A 13,541-nucleotide genomic window follows, 5' to 3' on the forward strand; every position below is an offset into this window, starting at 1 on the left:
TATTATCACATGAAACGAAGCAACTTACATTGAAGGAAATGTTTAATAAAGTAAACAAATAAATATTAAGTTTTTTCTTTTTGTAAATTTTGATACCCTTTAGATCATAATTGTTCTTTATTTCATAAATTATGGTTTCATATTTTTAATTTTGTAATTTTTACATGCCATTTTACCAGATTTAAACTGATGATCTATAATCCGGAAAAATCGATAATCCGGAATCGCCGAAGTCCCGACGAGTCCGGATTAACGACTTTTGACTGTAATAACTTTATTGTTATTGACAAATGAATGATCCATTTTTAAAAACATGCTGGCAAGATGCTAAAAACGGAAGTAATAACTTTATTGTTATTGACAACATTTGTATCATAAAGAAAAAATTTTAGGAGAAAGTTAGTTCTAGTTAGTTGTTCCTAAAGAAATAAGAAAACAAATTTTGGACTTAGCTCATTCTAGCTTATGGGGAAGTCACCTGTGAACCAAAACAGCCGAACATTTGAGATATTCCTTCTATTGGCCTGAAATTAAGAAAGATGTAAAAGGTATTTTAGGACTATTATCGTATTACCATTCTTATGTACCCAATTTTTCTGTAGTAGCCCAACCTCTAACTGCATTGATGAAAAGAAGAGCTTCGAACGAAATTATTTGGCTAAAGGAACATGATCAAGAATTTATTTAATTAAAACTTGCCATTTGCAAGTGCTCCTAAATGTTACTCTCCAAATTTTAGTTTGCCTTTCATCATTTATGCAGATGCATCAGCATATGCTGTAGAAGCTTGTTTGGCTCAGCAAGATAAAAACAGTGTAGGACACCTAATAGCCTTCGCTAGCAAAAAGTTGACTGAGACGTGGAGAAATTATGCTGTTATTGAAAAAAAAGTTTGCCATTATCTTTGCCCTCATAAAATTTGAAACTTATATCTTTAGTTCTGAGACTGTCAACGTTGGTGATCAATTTTCTCACCCTCTCAAATTTCTCACTGAATGTTCCTCATAAAGTTTTCGTTTGCAACAGTGGTCTCTAGCATTACAACGATTTCATGCAGTGATTACATACCAGAAAGGAAAAGATCATATTAATGCAGATTTATTATATTGATTAATTGCCTCTCACTGAAAGCATGAGTGAAAGTTGATAACTTTTGAAACATTGTGAACTGTGATCTATGAAACATGTTGACTATTTAGTTTGAACATCTTTTTAGAGCTAAAATGCTAAGCTTTTGTATTTTTCCTAACATTATGTAATATGTTTAATAATTTAACCAGTGTTTATTGAAGTATAATATTTAATTTTAAAGATTGATTTGTATTGGTTTGTTTATATGATAACTGCTTATATAATTTTGATGATGTGAAAGATTTAAGTTTGGAAAGTTAATTGTTTGTTACATCTTTTAAATGATTAAGATTACTGAATATATGTTGAAGTAACTTTATTTTAAAATGATAAGAATTGGTCAGTCAAATTCGAAAATTTCATGGTTTTTTGGTTGTTGTTGTTTTGTTTTGTTTCAAGAAATATTTATATGTGGATTTGACAGGTCATTGAAAGTCGCAATCAAATCTTTTAGAGGGGTGATGTGATGACCACGCATGCACAGTTTAGCCGAACGGTGTGCAACGTCTTTTCTTTCTCATGTGATTTACATTAGAAGAGAAGAGACTGATAGTAACAAAAGCAACTTGCTGTATGCCAGCATAATAATAAACGTGGTTCCATATCTATTTTTGTGTTAACTATGTGTTTTGTTCATGTGTTAATGATATGTTCGTGCTGTTAAATGTCTGTTACATGTAATGCCTACATTATGTTCACATCTATAATAAGAACTAAATATATATTCAGAACCCATGCACAAGAATATGTGTGAAAAATTCATAATGAATCATAGAATATGTATGAGTTCTCTACATAAGGAATCAAATGGAAATTTATAATTGAGAAAGTGGCTTGGGTTGAAGCATTCCTGGAGCATATGGTTCACTTTCTGAAAACTCTTTTAAAGAAAAGCCTAAGCAAATCATCCTTGACATTCAGAGAATTAGAGACAATCATAATAGAAGCAATATTGAACTCCAGACCTTTAACATTTATATACTTGAATCTAGAAGAACCAGAATCTTTGACCCCTGTGCACTTCTAAACAGGAAGACAGTTACTGTTATCGCCTCAACAAAGGAGAGTCTTACATGTCGATTTAGACACAAACAAATATTGACAGAGAAAATCTTGAAAAAATGCAGACAAGATTATTTCATGAATTTAAAAACTGCTCATCATTCCAAACTGGGGGGGGGAGCCTGTTTAAAAAGGAACTATTGTGTTAGTACATGAAGATAAAATTCCAAAATTGATATGGAATTTGGATATCATAATGGAGATCTTTCCAGGAAGAGATGGTAAGGTGAGAGCTTGTGCTGTCTGTTTGACTAACAGTAATGTAATTAAAAGACTAGTTCAGCCATTTTATCCAGTTGAACTAGAACGCAGTAAGGACAATTCCAGCGACAGTCCTTCCGGGGTGAAGGATGTTTCGAATCAAGACGCCTGCTGTGTGATGTTATTATGTTAAACTATGAACTCACAGGCCAGATGGTTCAAAATTCCTGAAGAAGAAAGTCGCATGCTATGTCGTACTGGATTTAAAATTTTTACTTCCCATATATCCATAAATATTATGTATGTTTTTTTGTTCACATTAAAATATGTTTTGTGCAAAGATGTATTGATCATTTGCATAAATATCTATCGAAGGATTGCAAATGAAAGGATGATCACCTAGTGGGCCTGGCAAAAGAACTGCAAAAACCAAGGTAGACCTGGCATTTTTTATGTTTTACCATGATTAACTGAATTTGAAATAACACATACCTCCCCTCTCCTTTCTTTAGCATCAATCAATATTTAGCTACTGATGCTTGAAGATGCAATCCTATCCAAAGAGAACTGCACACAGTGAGTGGATGAAATAGCACAAAGATCCCAAGAGAGATCCAAGTTATTGCTTCACTTAAGTAGGTTATTGTTAATGCTACAGCATTCCACTTGGCATTGGGGCCAGGTAATCCATTCCAATAAAAATTTATATATATATATATATATAAGCATTTCAGATGTTTCGAGAGAAACAGATTTTAGCTGTTACCGAATCAAAACTGTTAAATGGTCAACAAATTTGGGGATTAAATTCAAGAGTCACCACTCAAAATAAGAGCTTTTGGATGAATATATTTAAGGTGCCCCATACTACAAACTTTCGTGTATTTTTCAATATTCAAAGCAGGAATCAAAGTGAGAGGGCAGTTAATCTAAACTAGCTATCATACCATTCATAGTTGTAACCTTTTACTCATACTAATGCAGCATTTGTGTTAATCATATGACATAATTGCCATATGATTAACACAAATGCTGTCTTATGATATTTCAAATTTTTATATTAAAATGTCAAAATTAAGATTATCAATAATCATACAATTTCATATAACATTCAAATAAAATGAACAGTTTCATTTCTTCCATTTTAAGTAAAATGTCAGAGAAAAAATTAGTTGTGTATGGTGATTTTGCATAAACAATAAATTCAATTCTGAATGCAAAGAAAAAAGTTTATAAATGAAATTATAAGTGCTACTCTGAGAAAAACACAAATAATTTAAAACTGAAAGACGTTATAGCTTTACAGTTTATTTTATATGTACCTATTAAAATAAAATAACTAAAAAAATTACATTTACTTTATTATAGTAAAGTGGAAAAGTGATAAGTTGATATTCCTGTACTGAAAAATATACAAAAGATAAGTAACAGCATTACCAAAAACTGTAAAATGCATCAACTTGATCAAATGGAGAATCTTTATTTCCTAAACTAGGTACTGGCTGTTTTGTAGACCATCTGTAAATATACATATACTGAAAAGTAATATTTTAATAAAAGAAAAATGGCATCTACACATTTATCCTGCAATTAAATTACAGACATTTTCCTCTTTCAAAAGTTCACTTTAAACATCAAAGAAAAACACAAAACAGAACAAGCTTTTATTAATTATAACTCCCTTTTATATAGTACAGTCAAAAGTCTTAAATCCAGACATTTATTGCATTTGAAGATGTTGTTTGAAAGGCTTTAGTTATATTTAAAGCATATGGTCTCTGTATACTCAGAAGATGTATAATTCTTCGCCCCTGCATTGGGTATGCCCATATGGCTGCAAAATATGTGACAATTTTTTAAATAACAATATGAAAAAGAACCTTTCGGATATGTTGATTCAATCCCCAATGCTGTCCTTGCATTTGACGTAGTTTAATTGTGACAGCACTAGTACTAAGTTTCTTGATTTCGAAAATATGGGGTATTCAATTCAGTTTTTGGTCAAATGTGAGTTCTAAATATTTAAGTTGCATAACAATTTTAAGGCGAGTGAGTGCCTTGTAGACAGATTGTCGGACAACATGCCAGTGATCCTCCTTTTTTAGGTACTAGAATTTGCGATTTATTTTCCACTATGGTTAGTTTAAGATCTTGACAAAGGGTATTGAAGATATCCAAGTTTCATTAGCATTCTTTTGTCCTTCTTCTCTGGTGCATCCTTGAACAATTATAAGGCGGCGTCATCTGCATAAGCATATATTTTAGTATGCATTGTCCATTGAGGCTTTTAGTATTTTATCAAATGTGAGATTCCACAAATCAGGGCCCGCAAATGAACCCTGTCGGCAACCTCGTCTGTTTTCTTATAATAGCACTATTGTTTTGGATGATTAATAGTTGGCAGTTACATAAATAATTTTTAAGGTTATAAGGGTACTCCCTTTTATAAGCACACAGAATTTATACTTTCACAAAATAAAATAAAAATTACAATCTTGAAATTTAACAATACAGAATAATAACCCAAAAAAGAGCTTACCATTACAAATTTAAAAAATTTTAATTTTTTATAATGCAATTTGATTTTTATATTCAGATTTTAGTCTAATACTTGATACAGTTTCAAGTAAAATAGTTAAAAAAAAGGCCTACTAATTTAACCCCTTGGAATTTACAATATACAATTTAAAATCTTATTATTTAATAAAAGTTGTTCAAAATGTGAAAAGGAAATGTGATATGTACAAATGTGAAAAGGAAAACCTTTACTATGCTGTCATTACATCAAAATGAATGCCACCTGGAGATTCTTGCAATAATTCCCAATTAATTGGCCTATTAATAAAAATTATGCTGCGGAATGATGAAAAAGTTAACACATAATAATACCTTCCTCAAAGTGTTTCCTTACGAAAAAGAATAATTTTTTTTTTTTTTTTTTTTTTTTAGTGACTGCAGAAAAGTTTAAGATTAATATGAGAACAGCACATGTTTACAATAACAAGCTTGCAAGAATTTTTTTAATGACTGCAGAAAAGTATAAGTTTAATTTGAGAACAGTACATGTTTACAACAAGCTTGCAAGATTTTTTTTAATTAGTATTTGAGCCCTCATTAAGGACAATATGTTAAAAATGCAAAAATGCACAGTTAAGCATTTGGATGCAATTCAAACTCATCCAGTATATGGTCATTATTATTACTGCCCTTTAAACAGGGTTGCCAATCAAACAGGAGAACAAAATTCCCTGACTTTTCCAGGTGTGTTTCAAGAAAATTCCAGGCTATCTAAAGTAGTGAGCGTCAGCTGCATTGCGGGTAAATTAATTATGGTACCATTTGAAAACACAAAAATTTGCCAATTATGTATAACTATACATGTGCATATATATATATATATATATATATATAATCTCCAAAACATTATTCTTATAATTATAAAAGGAGATGTTTTCTCCCCTGAGAATTGAGGTTAGAATCTGCTCAACGAGGATTTAAAAATGTCTTTTCTGCAGACACTGCAGCTAAAGGAAGAAAGAAATCCATTTAATATTTTAAAATAAATTCAAGTATTTTATATTTATTTAGCAGCATACATAAGTAAAGAATATGTGCACTTAATTTCATGATAGTATGTCATTTTACTACTATAATTAGTTTTACAAATATGACAGTTGTGTTTTTAATTTAGTTTATTTGTTACTGTTTTAGGAAATTTTGAGTATTTTGTTATGGATGATTTGCTTCACTGTAATTTTCACTGCTTCATTACAGACATTTCTTACATTTATATTTTTGTAATCTACTGCTGTTTATGTAATTTTCAGTGCATTGCCATTTTTTTTAAATGGCTACTGTTTTCCACATGTTAGGTTGATGAAAAATTAGATTGGTGACATTGCAGGCTAATAATGAGAGAATAAAGACCAGTCACATGTCATTACATTACCTACCTTGAATTTGCTTCAAAAACAGGCTGAAATACTTCAAAAAAATTTTCTTTGGAATAATTTGTAACTGGAGGAATGTCATCATCAAACTCTGGATCAACACTATCATAAGACTGACGCTTAACAGGATTTCCAAGAACTTCATAAGCTAAAAAATAAAAGAATTTGGTTAAGAAATTTTCAATCAAAACTACAGTTTAAAACTAACGAATAAATAAATCCATTCCTATTTATGGTTATCCATATATATGACAATTTTTTGAAGTTTGTCATGAAAAAAATATTTAAACTAGATAAAGTTTTAAAGATGTTTTAAGAATTTTCAACAAAATTTTTAAAAAGTATTAAACTTGATTAAATGATTCAGTATACGTATGTATAAATGCATTAAAAAATTGTGAAAATTAAATCATGATCTGAATTACTAACTTTAAAAGATATATTAGGTACTTCACGAGAGTGTATATATATATATATATAGAGAGATAGAGAGAGAGAGAAAAGAAAAGAAAAATAGTTCTAAACCATGCGTTAAAATCAAGGATTTTATGCAAATTAAAAACCTAGATTAATAGTTTAGACAAATACCATTGAATGTGTTAGGCATAAAAAGGGAATTTAAGATGCTAAATATATATTTCAAGGATTTGTCAAAAGAGATATTCTAATTTTATAAAGAAAATAATTTATGAAGATATAAATGATAATATTCTGATTTTGTCTTGCAGAATATGTACTCTGTAAAACAACGTTCATTTCCTGGACTACAATACTATATATATACCGGGTGGCCATAATTAAACTGACAGTGCTCACAGTGTTCTGTAGCGCGATCTATTTGCGAGAATGACGCCACATTTTTTAGGAAGATTAAACAAGACGGAGAAGAAGGATTCCGGAAAAAAACAAATTAGTTCCAAAAGTCACCGCTAGGGGAATATTTGGCGCTGTGTAATAGAAAATAGTGTGTTAACAAATGCAAATCAATACGGAAATTACCTTTTCCTTTCCATTCAAATGAGGTTCAAAGTGGCTGCTGTTGTTGTGAACCACATATTGCATTCTGTGCACAGTATGCACAAGAGCAGGAAGTAACATGTCTACAGGAATCTCCCGTACATTCCATAATATGTTATCCTTCAACGTAGCCAGGTTCTGAACCACTCCTTGATAGACCTTGGACTTAAGGTAACCCTATAGCCAGAAGTTGCATGGGGCAAGATCAGGCAACCGAGGTGGCCATGCAGTTGGAAAGTAGTGGCTAATGACTATTTCTGTTGTGAATTTCTGTCATAGCATCTGTTGCACCCATACAGGAACGTGTGGAGGGGCTCCATCTTGCATGAAAATGACTTCCCCCAGGCACTGTCTTTGCTGAAGTTCCGGAATGACAAAGCTGTTCAACACGTGGTGATATTTCTCTCCGATAACAGAACAGGTTTCCGGTCCTGTTGGGGTGATGTTCTCATAGAAGAATGGACCTACGATAAATTCTGCTGTGAACCCACACCAAACAGTTACCTTTGGTAAATGTAAGGGAATTGCTGTGACAGCATGTGGTGATTTGTCATCCCAAATTCGGCAGTTCTGGGTATTCACAGTTCCATTCAGGTAAAAGTGGTGTTTTGTTCGTCTCCCCATAAGATTTTCCACAGCCAAGCATCATCCACCTCGATTCTGACAAGAAAGGTGAGAGCAAAAGTCAATCGCTTATCATGGTCGAGGTACAGTAACTCCTGTACACGGCTGATCTTGTACGGATAGAAGTTGATAATCTTTCGTAAGATTTTCCATACCGTACTGTAAGGCATATCCATATTCCGAGCTACTTCACGAGAGCTAGAGGTGGCAGCAACATTGTCTGGTCCTCTGTCGACAATCGCCGTGGCAAGTGCTTCGATTGTATCCTGTGGTACAGGTTTTTATCCTCTGCCTGACTGAACCTTCGGAGAACCTGTTTTCTCAAATGTCGCAACCATTGCTTTTAGCCCATTAACCCAAGTGGCCGAGCCGTATATATACGTTCAACCAAAATTGTGCTCTAAGCAGCCAGCAAGCATATATACGTCCAACCAAAATGCTCTTCTAAGCGCCCAGCAAGCATATATACCTCCAACCAAAATCTTGCTCTAAGTGGCCAGCAAGCATATATGCGCTCGCGTTAGGATTTCTTTCCCCCGAGCAATTTCGACAGGAGTGATTGCACTAATAGGCTCCCTGCTGGGAAGGGTTGCGCTTTTCTGAAATTTAGCTTGTTATTTTGGGGTTGCTGCACATAACTGTTGAGTCGCCAAAAATCTATGTTTTGTTCGAATTTTTAATACTGCTATCGAATTAGCCAAGACAGCAGAAATACTTTCAACACGTACTGAAAGTAAAAATGGAATTTATTTCTTCATCTAATATCTAAAATGGAGAATAAAAATAATTGAATAATAACCGCTCTTCAACTAAAACCTGGTTTGACAGTTTGAAGCTAATATATAAATCCAGAGTTCCTATTTTTTAATTAGAATCGACTATCCGCAACACAATAATTTGAACAGAATCATTAAAATTAATTTCAAAATGTTAATGATTTAACGTACCTTAACATTTAATGAAGATTTGTTTTAATAGAAGCATATCAGTATTGTATTGGAAATTTAAATATACAAGAGATGTTTTAATGACAGACTTTTGACAGCATAAGACTGATATTAGCGTTATAAACATAGAAATATCTTTATTTTCGGAAATACTAGAATAATAAACATGTTACAAGAATTTTAAATAATCGTAAGCTTTAAACCGATACTCGTTAAAACCAGGGCTGACGTCACAGCAGGAGCGGCAGAATTAAAAGGCGAGAAAATTTTTAGAATTTAGAAAAACACTGAGCAGCAAAATTTAGGGATGGCAAAAATTTTGGAATTTAGGTAATACACAAGGCAGAGGCATTTAGAAGCTGAAAATGTTTTTTAATTTAGTAATGCACCGGAAAGCAAAATTTAAAACCTTCAAAAGTTATGCCGATCGACAAAATGCCTAAAGTAAACGAGTATAAAAGTAAATGAGTAATAAAATAAATATTATCAATCTTTTCTATACAAAATTTCCTTAACTTCATTTATTATAAAAATTATTGTTATTATTATACCAATACCAGCTACTTATGGATCTTTCACTACATATTTTAAAGGCGATAGCTGAATTCATCTCCCGCAGTAATCTATAGTATAATAAACATATATTTAAATAGCTTATTGTTTCGTATATGTTTGGGAAAATGGAATAATTTTCATAACAGCAATCTTACAAATAATAAGCAATTTAAATCCGAATTAAAAATTAATTTCGTTTTGGCATTTTGCATCGATTCACTTTCTGCGTTGATTCACTTTTCAAACTGTTTCCATCAAATATTACAGCCCTGTATTATATTTAAAGAAATTAAATAATGAAGAATCTTCATAAATGTATGTATGTTTCTCGCATTGTGATAAAACAACGGTACTTAGAGCCATCGGATTTTGAATAATGTAATCTTCCACCAAATATCGGCATCTGGAAGCCCTAATTTGGAATTTGTTTTATTATCGATTTCATATTTTGGAACACTGTAAGGAATTCTTTATAAACAAACTCAACGATTTCAAAGTGAGCAATAACAATATTGTACGGGGGGAGGGGGGAATTATCTCCAACGCTCGAGACTGTGTTTCGGAAATTCTAGTGATACGCTCATTTTAAAATTAGTTTGTGATATTGCTGTTGAATTGAATTCTATGGTTTAAGTGCAAAGAACATGATATTTAATAAATGAAAGTAACACACAAAACCTTAAAATTGGGCGTAATGTAAAATCTGAAAGTTTTCAGGTTTTATTTATTTTTTCTTCTCATTAAAACTGCAGTTGTGACGTGAATAGCAGCAATTTTTCTTTTCCATGCATTTCCATTTAACTTTATCAAATCTGTCTATCAGCACAGACATCTAGTGATTATCTAATCAGTATAAAAATGTAGTCATTTAATACTTATGTGTAAAAAAAGTTATACATATTTTATTACAGTGTATTGTACAGAGTCGTAGCTTGTGTTTTCAGCGCCCAGGGACAACTGAAGATTTCGCACCCCCTACTGCTTGCCAAGGATGGAAAACATTTAATTCTAAAATGTCGTAACATCAGTTTGGTGCCCCTTGGATTCTGCGCCCGGGGACAGATCCCCCCTTGCCCCCCTCTACCTACGCCCCTGGTATTGTAAAAAGTGTTGCTTAAACACTTTCATAAAGCAGTGAATGAGAAGGAAAAAAAAAACGAGCTTCTCACTTTCCGTACAGCTGTTAACAGGATCATTATTTTGTTTTCAAACAGAGAACGAAATTTTCAGAATAGAGAATTTTAAGAGGATGAAATATGTGGAAAGAAATTAATGGTGTTACCGCAATTTCGGTTTGCGCATTTCCATAAAATATGCACAAATCTATAACAATCACTTGAATGATTTTTAATACCCAATTTAGAAGACAGACCTGATATTTGATCAATATGCTTTCAGTTTTATCTTCTTCTCGGTATTAATAGATTGAATACGTAATTCAATTAAACTTTTCCTTGAAAGCATCAATTTCATTTGTAAATGTTTTGCAATACTAAATACTAATATTATTAAAATTCCCAGCCTTAGTAAAAGGGCAACCACTGGCAGAGTGAATAAGACTACTGTAATTGTTTTAAGCCGGCGTTAAAATCCGAGAGAATGAGGTGGCTACTTAGTCTTTTTGTATTTTTTTCCCCCCATGAGCAAAGGGAACACGAGCTAGTTGCCCTTAAAAAATCCTCCTCTGTGCATTCTTTGCCTTAGGGAAATAGCCCTCGTATGCTATATCAGGTGCGCTGCAAACTCGGGAAAGTTTATTCTCTTTCATGATAGTTAATTAAAAAAGCAATCAAACCATATAATACTGTTTATGGATGTTTCAGAAGTTATTCAAGACAAAAAAACATACTACTAGTGCCTTTTGTAAGCGTTACTAGAACAGAATTTTTGATAGGATTAAATTAGATCAATAAAATTGCAATCTATTGGCTATGCATTAAAGAAAAACAATTAATTCCAAATTATCATTCATTTCAACATGTTATGGACAAATCTTTAATTAAAAAATACGTATTTATAACAAAAACAAGATCAAAAGAGGAAAATATTTCAATTTTTCAATTTGACTGTGAAGAAGTAGAAAAATGCAGTAAATTTTTCGTATGCTTTAAGAATTCTTCAATTTCATAGTATCGACCTAGCGGTAATGTCGCTGAACTGGTAGTTTGACCTAGGTTGAAATCCTAGTGAGCGGGTGGACTGCATGGGAGTTTTAATGGTTTCCTTTTCTGTAGCCTGAATACAAGATATTTTCCCTTCAGAAGTCTTCACGAAAGCATCCTTGTTCATACGCAGATAGTTTTAGTCTCTTAGTTAAGAAGAATTGTAGGTTACCTCACTTGCGTAAACAAACGAAAGTGAGTTCTCGCTCTATATTGGCTCTTATAGACTTTTGCATTGATTTAAGTTTAATGTAAATTTGAACGTGATTGTAAAATAAATTTTTTTATGTCACAAATATTATTAAATTTATATAGCATAATCATTGGTACGCAAGTGAGCTAACGTGTTCTTCTACGGCTTTGAGTCATTACGGCTTTTGATGCTGCAGACGTGAAAAATGTACATTGCTCTTTGCCAGGATTCGAACCCTGGAGCTCTCGAATACGCGTTGAGTATGCTTCTAATTACACCGCGATGGATTACGTAAAGGAGGGGGAAAATACCTTATTAATTAAACTAACAATCATAGTGTCCAAACTTTGCTATTCTATTCTAAGCAAGGCATTGAAGAAAGTTTCTCTGCAGTAACTCTTATTCTCGAAGTAAAGGAAAACAAACTACTGAAATATTATGTCCTTTGATTGTAATAAATTTTGAGTTGTCCTCCGGGGCATACTTTCCACAAGTCTTTGTATGACAGCTAGTGGTATTTTCTTCCACTCGGCTTGGAGAAGACATAGAAGTTCCTTCACCGATTTTGCACGGGTAGTGCACCCCTGAATTTGGCGATGCAACTCGTCCCAGAGGTTCTCAATAGGGTTCAGGTCTGGATTCTGGGCAGGCCAGTCCATTCGATGAACTCCATTGGGAACATACCAAGCCTTGGTTAACGTCGAAACATGACAACTGGCATTGTCATCCTGAAAGTAACAGGGGTCCAACCCGTAAAACTGCCACAACGTAGGAAGCACATTGTCATCCAAAATAGTGCAATAGGCATCGGAGTTGAGCTTACCATGAATGGGGACCAAGGGTCCCAGCCCATACCAGGAGAAACACCCCCAGACCATAATTTCACCTCCACCGAACTTGACTGTTGGCACAAAGCATTCTGGCAGGAGACGTTCTCCAGGTAGACGCCAGACCCAGCCATTTGAACGGTAAAGGGTGAACCTTGATTCGTCACTCCAAAGAATCCATTTCCACTGATCTACGGTCCAATTTCGATGTGCTTTGCACCACATTAACCGAGCAGCGCGGTTGGAATTTGTGATCAAAGGCTTATGGGCAGCAGCACGACCATGAAATCCAAGCAGATGTGCTTCCTTACGGATGGTATTCATTGAAACAATACTCCCGGATGCCTGTTGAAACTCCTCGCGGATGAGGGCCATCAGTTGGGTGCGGTTCTTCCAAATTTCTCTGGACAGCACTCGTCAGTCTCTATCTCCCAGTTTCGTTGGGCCGCCAACTCAGGGCACATTCCGATAATCACCGCTCACCTTCCACTTCTTAATCACATAGGCCACTGTCGATTTTGGGTACTTCAGATCGCTAGATATGTCCCTTAAGGATCGGCCCCATTTGTGATACCCGATAATTATACCTTTCTCGACTTCATAGAGCTCCGAACTGCGAGGCATCTTGCATGCGACTAAAGCCGATGCTGTTTCCTACACAATATATACCGGCGGAGTTCGTTACGTACCTTAGGACCGCCGATATCGTCATTTGCATAGGTGTCCAAATACTTATTGGTAGTCAGTGTATGATAAAATAATACGAAAAGCAGATTTTGGCTTTTTACAATGCAGATTTTGTACAGCTTGAAAAACAAAACTATTTCCGTTATTCAGACTTTTGAATAAATAAGGTAAAAATGAATAGAATA

At 33.6% G+C, this 13,541-nt stretch overlaps 1 protein-coding gene across 2 annotated transcripts in view; it reads right to left on the reverse strand.

The window, feature by feature from the left end:
* Window positions 1–13,541, reverse strand: part of LOC118204233 (dnaJ homolog subfamily C member 2) — a 183,664-nt gene that overhangs the window by 135,088 nt on the left and 35,035 nt on the right. The window contains exons 5-6 of one of the 2 annotated variants that reach the window (XM_085825278.1): window positions 6,348–6,492; window positions 3,832–3,912 (exon numbers count right to left, since the gene is read on the reverse strand). In XM_085825278.1, the coding sequence (XP_085681404.1) occupies window positions 3,832–3,912; window positions 6,348–6,492 (226 nt within the window). The remainder of the gene's footprint in view (window positions 1–3,831; window positions 3,913–6,347; window positions 6,493–13,541) is intronic. The other variant, XM_085825279.1, reaches the window with a different exon arrangement.

Source organism: Stegodyphus dumicola, chromosome 10 (genome assembly GCF_044657685.1).
Source record: "Stegodyphus dumicola isolate Sdum_Otavi_A_Nest chromosome 10, ASM4465768v1".
Taxonomy (NCBI): Eukaryota; Metazoa; Arthropoda; class Arachnida; order Araneae; family Eresidae; genus Stegodyphus; species Stegodyphus dumicola.